Source organism: Melanaphis sacchari, unplaced genomic scaffold (assembly GCF_002803265.2).
Source record: "Melanaphis sacchari strain LSU unplaced genomic scaffold, SCAv2.0 Contig60_pilon_pilon, whole genome shotgun sequence".
Taxonomy (NCBI): Eukaryota; Metazoa; Arthropoda; class Insecta; order Hemiptera; family Aphididae; genus Melanaphis; species Melanaphis sacchari.
The window spans coordinates 1,496,551-1,509,196 of record NW_020271429.1 but is presented as its reverse complement, the minus strand read 5'-3'; the positions used below and the strand labels follow the sequence as shown (position 1 = coordinate 1,509,196).

The following is a 12,646-nucleotide window of genomic DNA, read 5'->3' as shown; positions in this document are numbered from 1 at the left end:
TAATAATAATATTATGTAGGTATGTGTACGTATAATATTATGTTATTATGTTATGTATGTCATTAGATAATTTAAAATTTAAGATTTATGGGCGCTTAACAAATAATATTGTGTTCAACGGATTAAGATAGTATTTTAATAATAATATGTACCTATTCGTGTCTGGTCCCTCGTCGAAAACACACCGATTTTAAAACAATTTTATAAACCTAGTTCGAAAAATGTATACATGGGGTACGAAAGATATACGATGATTTCATATTCGTGGTCATTTTTTTCAGGAGGAAGATTTTTATCTGAATACGCGTGTTGTATGTCACAACTTATTAAAATAATATTATGCAGTGTTACGTCGTATATTATGGATAACAAGCTATGAGTGATATACTAGGTTGGTATGTTTATATCGTATAATACTTTTGTATACATATATATTTTTTTAGTTCTGGGTACGTACATACAAACTCCCAACACTCCTCTCTCTCATGTTATGACTTAAACGTTATTGGATATTGTGTATTACTTGATAATATGAAGTAAAAGTATTTATTCATATTTAACCTATAAAAAATTGAATTAATTAATTTCATTATTAGTCGGAGCATGATATTTTTTTTTTAATAAAATTATTATGCAATATTTTTTTTATTATTATTATTTACTATACAATAGTTATACGTAGCTTATTATTTTATATTATAATTTATGATATACTATTAAATGAGCGGCGGTCAATACATAAGGGACATTTGTATTATTACGATATATTAATATTTAATATTTTAATGTAACTGGAGATTCGGTGAAAGCTTGTTGTAATGGACGATACATCAAACAACAATACAAAACATAATAATATGCGTAGTACCTATACCTAGTACCTACATAATTATTAGGTACAATGTCTTATGCATATTTAAAGTAAGTATACTCGTATATCTATATAGTTATATCGAATAGCATAAAACTTATTATTTAAAAATCTTAACAATTAATGGTTATCATTTAAGCCAATTTATCTTTAAATATATTTTTTATTTAAATTTCGTGGTTTTTTTTTTACTCACATAAGACTAGTTATTTTTTGTCGTGAATAATGATTGGATTTTTTATTAGCAAAAATAAATACTATGATTATTTTTTCCAAAAATTACGTATTCTTATTAATTTGTTGATAACTTGTGTTGTGATATAGTAATTTAAGAGTATAAAAAAACACTATGTCAACCTTATCAATTACTTTGTTTTAATATGTAACTGCATTGTACTTACGCCTTTTGCTTGAAATATCTGATAAAACTTTTGTAAGCTTATAGGTTGATCACCACAGAGTACGTAAGCCACACTTTCTAACTGTTCAGCTAAATCTCCTTGTTTTTCTTCCCTGTTGAAAATATTATACGTTTAGATAAAATAATTTAGTGTACCAGTTACCAGTACATTGGTAGGTAATATGTTATAGCTTATAATATATATCATTACATCATCAGGAAGAATTATATTTAGGAGGCATTATATAATGTAAACCCGTCTTAGTTTTATTGGGTTTTTATTTTTATTGCAGCAGATTCTTATTGATCTAAGATTTTTCAGAATTGAACATAGTAAAATTATCCAAGTTCAAAATGTATTTACGACCCAGAAAAAAAAGTAGGAGTAACTGTATACTCTCGTCATTATTTCGATAACTATTATACGAATAAAATATTTTACAGTGTACCTAAAAAATGTTCTAAATGAAGGATATTCGAACGAAATGATAACAAAATATATAATATACTTAAATCGTTATATTTGTGGCCAAAAATCAGTTTGGTTATAATACGCGTTTATTCATTATTTATAGTCCACCTCAAATCATTGCAATCGTTGTAATTATACAAAAGGTTTTAATATAATTATTATATTTAAAGTTTCTATGAGTACAGAAAACACCCAATAAATGTTAATCATCTGTCGCGGAATCATAGTTAGACTAAATCTTATATTGTAATATTCTACTTGTGTAAAAAATATGTTGTATGTACAAACCAATAAAATTGTGAAGTATCTAAAAAAAAAACATTTTTTATAGAACGTCATACAATTTTTTTTTTGTGATTTCTATTGTCTTTTGTAGAGACTTCATTACGTCAAGTTGAGCAATAATCCTCAAAATCAACATCATTTTCGTATATAAAAACACGAGCATGTGTATTTATAGGAAACATTGCACAGGAAGACTAGTGGTTTCTCAATAAAGAGCACCGCTGCGATTGCTGCAGCGCGAAGTATTATAACTACAGTCGATTGCCACACAACCGGTGGAAGTTATACTCCATGTGCACATTACACACACCGGCCCGGGCGTTGGATGCCGCGAGTTTCCGACCTGACCAGATCAGAAGCGGGATAAGGCGTGCTCTCGTATTTTTTTTTTTCATTTTTTTTTTATTTTCTCCTTAATTCTAAAACAAAAGAAACCTGTTTTGACATGAGCACCATGTGCCGTAAGTCTGAGGTGTCATATTATTATTGTTGTTTACGGACTCTCGTGTTAATACGGGGCACGGCCGATGAGAATATAGTGTTGTCCGACACGCCATTTCAAAGTATAGGCATATTATTAAAATAATCTCGAGAATAAGACAAACCGGTAAAATTTAAGTGTTTATACGGATCTCCACGCAATTCTGTGTCAATTAGTAATCATTTTAGACTAGGAATAATATAATATAATTATTATATTAAAGATACTATAGGCAGAATAATACACGATACGCATAATATTATTTTTTACGCATTTCTTCAAATTTAGTCGGTATAACGTTCAAAAAATGTAAACGGTTTGTATTAATTATCTTTATTATCGTTGCTATTTTGAAGTATATAACTTATAGGCAAACACCATGCTTTGAAGATAAACAGATTTTTAAAATGTTAAGTATTACATAGTATTATCGTACAGTTATTATCATTGCTTTTTTTTTTGCGTATCGAATTTGCTGACTCACTGTACAGTGTTATATCTATGTGTTTTATACATACACTGCAGTTGGGACCATAGGAGATGATTTATAAGATTTTTATTAATGGTTACAACAAGTTCTCGCGCTTCGGATAAATACGTAAAATCAAATCCTATATAATATGAGTTTTATTTTTTTTTCACTTTCTACTCAACGCACCTTTTGCCGGAGTCCGGCTACTGAATATTTCAACTGCAGATTAATAGGCACATTACGGAAACTGTTGGACAGTGATCAATATAAACCGCCAACCGGTTCGACCCACGTCGCTGCAGCCAGTCGTATTTGAAATCATCGTGATAACGACTAATTAGGGCGAATAATAATTAAAAGATAAACATATTATATATATATATATATAATAAAATATTATAATATGGTAAGAGAATTATACGTGTAACTGCATTTGTTCAAACGATTACCGCTAGTTCGCGTGCATAGGTATTATAGGTATACTGTTAAAAAATTACTTGGGTATATAGTTATGCTGCAGTCTCGGAAATATATTTTATTATAGTTGACACGTAATTTAGAAACTTTTTAAGATCATCGGTTTGGCACAATAGATATTATCGTAAAAGATGTTAATATTAAAAAATATATGTAATGAAATAAAATATTTAAATCACTATTAGGCAATAGCCTTGTTCAGTGGAGACTTTAATGCCGGAAACCACAAAATATAGCTGATAATATTAATTTTTTATCCGAATCGATTTTTATAACTTTTTAATTTCATATAAAATTATATAACATTGTTTAGTTGGAATCAAATGAATTATATTTATCTATGTATATATGATAATACATAGTTTTGTTTTTAGATTATGTTCATACAAACTTGTATATAAATAATTATTTGTTGGTGTCTATAATATGTATTATTATCGAAAAATAATTCTGGAAAGTATATTTTTAATTTTGGTATTTTATTCTTCAATTAATTTTACAATTACATTTAAAACAGTATTACTACTTTTACAAATGGAAATTATTAATATAGATGGATCATGAATAGCATCTTAATTCTTGTTTAATAAAATTAAAAATCTACATTCATAAAACGAACTTTAAGTACCTACTATTGAAGTTTATTATGAATAGTTTAATATATCGAAACATTTCTAGTTAATGTATCATAAATTAATGTTATACCAATATTTTTATAAATATGTCTGTTAAATGTATATTATGTTACTTGGTCAACACTAATTACTTTAAATAATATTTATTAAGTTGTGCTAGGAAAAACATTTGCAATTATTTTATAACTGTTATTCAGAAAAAAAATTATGTACTCCAAAGTGAAAAAAATAAATAAATAAATAAAACCACCTGCTAAGCAATGGTTCGCGACACGATTATCGGAGAATTTGATCTTGAAAACAGCTTGTGGTACATACGATAAATGCCGTGGGAAACATCACACAGTAGTCTTAGTCTTGGACGCAAATCAAAGTAGTTTGATTAGTATGATTAGTTGTAAAGCATGTTAACAACGGTTCGCTTACATGCAGCTTTCCTAAAATAAGTACATTTCATTTGATATGGTTGTATTATTGTGATTAATTAATTTTCACTAGATATTCATAAAAGTAAAAGAAAGTATCTAGATACCTAATTAAATATTTTTTTCTTCTTACGAATAATACGAAATTCATGTTATGACGACTTCCTTGTTTACATTAAGTATTTTTGAGTTGAAATACAAAAATAAAATGCAATAGAAAGTTTTACAAATGTTAATTTCATTAGCCTAAATATTTTTGGTAAATTCGGGCAATCGCTTTACAGTATAATAATCATAAACTCGATTTAATTTTACAAAGTGATAACATATACCTAATATTTAAATAATTTTACAAATGTCAATGACTTTATATAATTGTCAATTTAAAGCAAAATCAATATATTAGAGTAGACTGTTGAAGGTTTATAAATAAAATTGTAAATTTTTTCTCGTACTTATTGATTCTCTCATTAAAACTTTGAAGTTTTTACATTGACTAAGATTCAAACAATATTGTTTTCCTTTGCTACAACAATTAATTACTATGCAAATATCGTTGACTCGTGTTGTCTGATTTCCGTACAAAATACATTAATTTCAACAGGAACTGGCATCGAGCCTAGCGTGTACAGTATAAACTGAACAGTGAAAGAAATAACAAAAAAAAACTACCAATAAAATGCAAAAAAGAAATATCTACGACCACGCAACTCCATCAGCCTCAGTTACCAGTTACATCTGTTTTAATTAACTGCGGATTCCGTATAATTGCAAAATATACATGCAGGTATTAAACGATACATATTTCTAATTAATTTAATTGGATTTAAAATTTACATTTCTTTCATTACATTAAGACTTACGAGATTGCTACTTATGCGTGATTAGAGCAATGATAATATGCACTATATTAATCGCGTGGAACTTACAAGTAACAAACCATCTGCGGTTCGTTGTACAATTATTTATGTACAAAGTATAACCTACCTATAATGTAAAATAAACATAATTTGTTTAATGTCATTATTTAACACATTTTTAAAATACAATATAAAAATTAAATACACTTCCTTTAATGGATACTAGCATATAACAAATGTTGTTTTATGAGCTAAAAAATGATTTACTTAAAATATATTTTTTTCTCAGAAATTTATAATTAGTATTTCTTGTATTTTGATAGATTTATAATTGCACTTGATAGTATATTGATTCAAAAGACTTATTTTATAGTAAGCATTGTATTTAATCTCTGTTCTTAACCTAATTTTAATGTATTAAAAATTTTATATAATATCTGCTCAAATTGAAATAATCATTTTAGGTTATTAAATTTTATGATTTTATTCCAGAAATATATCAAAAATTATTATTAAAATTTAAAATTAAATTATAATAAATGTCGTATTAAAATAAATAAATAAATTCTTGGAAGTTCATTATGTAAATAATTATTTTAATTTTTAGAAATTAAAAATTAAAATTCGAAATGTTTATTTTAATTACAAATTAAATGTTTCAACAAATAACGTATAATTTGTTTATTAAACACGATTTAATTCTATATTAACAACGTACATTTTGAAATCGTTAGTTTGAATTTTAGTTACATAGCATAACATACATTGCAATTAAATATTGTTATCAATTGAGAAATATTTCTGGTACGAATTGTGCGAGTATTTCAAGACTTGAATGTAGTTTATAAGGTTATGTAATAAAATAGTTGATCTTAATTTTATGCGTTAATTCTGAACAGTGCTTCACTACTAATTTTATTAAAGTGGTATTTATCTCAAACTGTGCGATTCACTTTAGTACCTAATAAATATACTTTAAAAGCTTTTTATAAGATAGATTTTAACATTAAAGATGGATATAAATATGTTGTATACACAAAATATGCAATTACCCACCCATGTTTAATGTCCGTTTATTTTTTAATCCTTGTTTTAAGTACATATTAATACTTTATATGGATACAAGATGACGTCGCTTTTGATTTAATATATATTTTCATTACAACCGGTTAATTTTATCCTTTAAATATAAATATTTTAATTAGATTTGACATATTATTAGAAAACACGACAGAAAAAAATAAAAATAAAGTTTAAAAGTGTTTGCCATATCCAATAGTACGAGTTATTTCGCAAGTTATGATTGTAACCTTTAAATTTGTTCTAATTTATATTTTGTTCTATTTTAAATATAGCACTTATTATACGTAATATTTTATAGATACTTGTAAATAATTTCGTGAAGTATAAAAATAAATAATATGACCCTATAAAATTAAGAAATATTTGATATAGACATAAAAAATAATTTATTTAATTTAAATTTAAAGAAAACACGTAGAAGAAAACAAATAATAACACCTGTTTAGATAGAATTTTAATTCATATGAAGTGAATTTATTACACTTTTAAATTAAAAAAAAAAAACACATTTTCATTGCTAATAGAGCACTTTTATTATATCTTACATTTTAAAGTAAAATATACTCACAGTAATCTCTCTTTTAATGATTGTATCCATTGTTCTTGTAAGAGTACTTTTTCGTTGTCTTTATCGAATAATTGAAACAATATTGATAGCACTTCCTGTAAAATAAAATAAATAATATTATAAAACTTGAAGACATTCATATTAGGTAAAAATGAATTGTTGATTATAATATAAAAACGTGACTAAAAACTATTTTATTCATCAGTTTTTCATATGTTTTTACGTATCACTACATAGCTTATACAAGTGATACAATAAATACATTGGAGGAAAAGAAAAATTATCTCTTAAGATATATAATGCGCATATAAACTAAATAGTTATTTAAAGATTACAAACGCTCTTAATAAGTGTATAAAATATGAAAAAAAATTAATCAAACAGAAGCCCAAGTTCATTTGGCAGCCCTCGGGTTACGGGATGGTAAATAGCAGTAAATATTTTCATATACACCACACAATGCTATTGTGTTATGTTTGGTATGATGTTAGTTCGCCACTAGTGTTGGTGAACACAACAAATGGACGAGAAATAATTGAATTTATTTCTCGAAGCCAGTTGATTAATGGACTTGCAGTGCGATACAAGAGGCTGCATTTGGTGAATGATTATGATATTCTTCTGCCCTTGCAGTCATAAGAGACAAGGATCAAAAACCGAAAACATAGCGCTTCATAAAATTTCATTAAAATGTAGGTTAGCTTAGGTACCTACGCAGATGGACGTTTATTCTTAAATCATAAAATTAATTAAATCGTAGTCGGGATCTATTTCCAACTTCACGTGTGTGTGTGACAAATCTCTGATGCCATTTACATATTTTTTAGACATTTTACTACATATTTTATTAAATTAAATAAAAAAAAACTCGGAGTCCTTAAACTTTGTTTACATAATATACATACCATTAAAATCGCTGATAAATATTTTTTTCGTAATCTGAATTTCAATAAATTCGGTCAAAAGTATTTAAGATATGCAAGGAATATTTAATATGTGGATTAAAAATAAAGTATTATAATTTATGACAAACTCGTGACATTTATTGCAGTTTTTTTTTTTGTTTGAATAATTTATATTTGACTGATCTAAAATACATTTAATTTTCGACCCAAATATTATGTATAGTGTAAAATACATGTTTTTTAGAGTAGATGACGTATAAACGTTGTTTGGCATTTACCCAATAAATCATAATACAACAATATGTATACAGTATGGTCACTATAAAGTCTCATATATATATATTATATCAGCTGAGTGGGTGGTCTAATATTTATATTTTAGGTGACCTATAAATTATTATAATAGTGTTTGGTGAAAAGTTAAATTACGATCGTGATAAATTACTCTATATATATTATGTATATACTCGTAGGTACTATCAATTATTATTACAACTCATGTGTGTACCTACTATATTATGTATTTGCGTGTTATACTACGTGATGAATCGAGAACATTACGATTCATGATGAAATAATATGTACAGGTACTTTATATACCTAGGTATAATATTATGTATTTTACTGAGGACTCTGTAGCGTACATATACAGGGCAAATAGGACAGGTAAAGTTGGTAGGTCGTTCGTAGTAGTTTACGTTTTCAATATCACACGATTAGGCAAATTCCTACTATTATATAGGTATAAGGTATATGAAGGATACATAATATATACACAGGTGGGTAGGTATATAGGTACCTCATACATATACGCATATGATCAAACACACATAATATATACAATATTATGTTGCGTACATGAATCATAAAGCGACGGTTTCGTTTTAATTACAAAACAGATATGATATATTATGACTGGCCTAACGGTATATTTGCGTTAAACACGACAAATACGGAAATTTTCATTTGCGTTTTAACGCAAAACGTGTATATTATAATAAAACACATGAAAAAAAAAAAATTAAAATTAAAAAAATATGAAATTAGACACATAATATTATATAGATTTATACATAATAATATATAGCATGTAAATATATATATATATATATATATAGGTGCTTCATTTATGACGTAGATATTGCGGAGTGCGCGTGACCGAAGAATACAGAAAATTATAATATATATTTATGTGTTATGTTTGACACGAGAAAAATATACATCCACACGACCATCACCGCCGTCGCGCGTCGTTACTAAGTGCAAAACATGAAACCACCTGTATGCATCGTTGGGTCCGCAAGAAATTTACCGAGGGGAGGGGGGAAATTAGATTATTCGCACGTACCGCGGACACACTTTATATTAAATAATCATAATAATAATAATAATAATAATTATTATTATATCGTATAGACGGATATGAATATTGCGGGTATATTATGATGTATTCTCGCTAACTGTTGCGGTATCAGCGGAGTGAAAAAACAGATATTATAATAATAAATAATATTATGCGCGGTTTACACGCTAGAATCGTCACGTCCATCAGTGTTATAATAATATTTTCAATCTCGTTTTGTATCGGATGATGAGCATACACATATTATGTACAAGGTGCGTAGTATTTCATAATATTATAATATATTAAATTGTATTGATAAAATATACAGGTATGTTTGTCGGCAGCAGCATAAACATGTGTTGACGTTACACCGCTGAATTGACGGATACGTCTCGGGAGTAGAGAAAAAAAAACCATTAAAGTAGATATGTACAACACGACGATTATTATAATAATAATATTATATACCTCCTCCGAAAACGGAACACCGAGCTAACCTGCAGTCGTATAATTATTATTATCATTCGTGCAAAGTATGGTAATACATACACATACGATATTATGATCACCATACCGATTTTCTCAGTACCTACCTATATTATGATAATATCCTCTCACAACGACGACGACGGGCTCGTTCGCACGTACCTATGTATAAGCGTTTAATATCTAACTATAATAATATGCAAAACCATAATAATATGTATATGATGATACATGTCGTGTGCTGTGCCTAAATTAAAATATTTAATATAATAATAATAATCGTAACGTGCGCATATCGTTTGCAGAGGTCGGATTTTACAATACGTATATTATTTACGTATTTATATGATGTACCGATTTAATTTTCGTTATATATTAGCTATACGTTTATAGCGTTATATGCGTATGCGTGCAAAAAGAAAGTCAACCTTTTTAGCTTGTGTACTTGGGATATGGCCGGTTGAACTGCACTTGGATTAAATAAAGGCAATGGTGTGACTGGACTCGAGTTCAAAAATGGTGTTTCAACAAAAATGTTATGCGTTTGAGAAAACATTATGGAAACACTTATTGCTCTTCCTACTTACAGAAATAGGATCAATAACAATGATTTTAATCATTGGCGTGGTTCAAAATAATTTTTTTTCATTTAAATAATTATATTAATATATTTATATGTTATAAATGTGACATACGCTTTTTTTAAAGCGTTTTTCGTACTTTTCATTTTTTGTTTTGTTTTGTTTTTTTTTTTTTTTTTTGTAGTTATTACAACAAACTGAATTCTTAAAGAACCTGATAATTGATTTTTGAACAAACCCATACCCGTATAATTTAACAAATATTTTCTGGTACTGGTTTGCATACCAGTAAATATTATTTCTATTAAAAAGTATCACATAATTTGTAAATAAGATTATAGTAATCTTTTTTATGTTTAAATCAAATTTATTTTTCGAAATACTCGTCTTTGTCGAAACTCATTTTTGAACGAATGCAATAAAATTATTACCTGTTTTTTATCCTAGTGCAGATTATCCATTTAATACAGATGAAAAATACAATTTGACCCTTCCATTTTTTTCATTACCCCATTGAGAATGGAAACGCTTTTTTACCTTAAAATCGACATAGGTTATTTAACCTTACATACTTTGATTATGGGAGTGTGAATTTGTACTGGTTTTAGGAAGACAAAGATTAATTTATGAAGGAAAAAACAATAAGTTAATCATTTTATTTTGGTTTATGAGTGCAATATTATAAAGTAATTGTTTTTTTTTTTAATTTTCTAATTACCTATACTGTTATTATCTAATAAAATATATTAATCATTTAATTTATTCAAGAGTTTTATGATTTGATGCTTATACCCAATAATTGTTCCCATTTTTTCCTATTTTCAGTAGATATTATGTTTTACATTTCTTTCTCAATTTTTTAAGTACTTATCAACAAAATAAGTCGTGACGAAAGTTGAAATATTTAGGCTAAACATAAAAAATGGATTAAGGAATCTACATATTGTAAATACAATTGAAGTTTATAAAAATAAATTAATTCAAATATTTTATGATCACCTTCATTTAAACAGTTAAACTTTACACAGCATCTTGAAATCGGTTTTTAATATTGCGACCGCAACCAGTTGAATCACCCGTAGAATAATATTAAGCTAACGAACTTTCGCTACGACTTTTCCACTGTCAAAATTTTAATTAACCTGCGCTTACATCCCGCTTCGACGATGACGCGTACGATATTCTCGTGGTTAACTATCAATATATTATCATCGCTATTTATAAATGTCTTTTCGGTGGTTACCTTGCTGGTTACAGTTGGTTTAACAGGATACTTAACGGACCCGCGAGAACGTCACAATCTTGGTTGCTCCGAACACCTTTGCGGTATTTACACTGCACGTGCTATTGGTATAAGTAGCATGCACAATGATATTATTCTATACACATATTATAATATATGCAGGGTTAACATAATAATGAAGTTACGCGCAATATTATCGGCGTCATCTTGGATGTCTCATAAGCATATATACACATTTTATTATATAGTGAGACTTATATTATTACTTACATCGTATATATAATATGTATACCCAGGTCGTGGTCGTATAACCGCATCGGTGACGTTATGTTCCACGCGCAATAGTCAACTGTATACTTTTGCAGCTGCGGTCATGTGACATCACGCATATCGTAGAATATAATAAAAATAATAATACGTAGGCATGTAATATCCTTAGCGGATCACGATAAACGCGCGTGTCGTTATCGGTTGTAGAAAAAAAAAAAAGAATGAAAAAAAATCGTTTAACTTGCCGCGATGTCGATGCAAAATCGGAACAATGACTATCGTTATAAAAATGCATGTTTGTTTCACATTTTCCCATTTTGATTGTCACATCGGTATATTGTCGTCGAGGAGAAGACGCTAAGCTCTACTGAACTGATATATACGTTAACGTGAGTTTAATATTATTACATATTATATTACATTGTTTATATATTATGGTAACAGTTGTTTTTCCGCTACGATTTTTTTTTATTTTATACGGGGAGTGTCCTGTATCGATACAAGCTAAGTGTATTTAAAAGTTCTGAAAATTATAATTTTGAAAATGTTAAATAAATATTTAAAGAAAAACATGGGAGTGAGCATACTCGACGAATCCGCTTACATGATAAACATTGTATTATTATGTATTATGGGTGTATTTAAATGCGTCCATATAATAAATATTATACAATAATATGATATCATTATCGTATATACCTACAGGTACATTATAATGGGTATAAGCGCATAAAGTTTAGCGGCCGCGAAACGTTCGCTTATACTACCGTGCAATGCGTACGTGTAT

At 27.6% G+C, this 12,646-nt stretch overlaps 1 protein-coding gene across 6 annotated transcripts in view; it reads right to left on the bottom strand.

The window, feature by feature from the left end:
- The window catches only part of LOC112600080 (NADPH oxidase 5), a 72,385-nt gene that overhangs the window by 22,929 nt on the left and 36,810 nt on the right, over positions 1-12,646 (bottom strand). For all 6 annotated transcript variants that reach the window (XM_025347232.1, XM_025347235.1, XM_025347233.1 and 3 more), the window contains 2 exons: positions 7,030-7,124; positions 1,273-1,384 (listed from right to left, as the gene is read on the bottom strand). In XM_025347232.1, the coding sequence (XP_025203017.1) occupies positions 1,273-1,384; positions 7,030-7,124 (207 nt within the window). The remainder of the gene's footprint in view (positions 1-1,272; positions 1,385-7,029; positions 7,125-12,646) is intronic.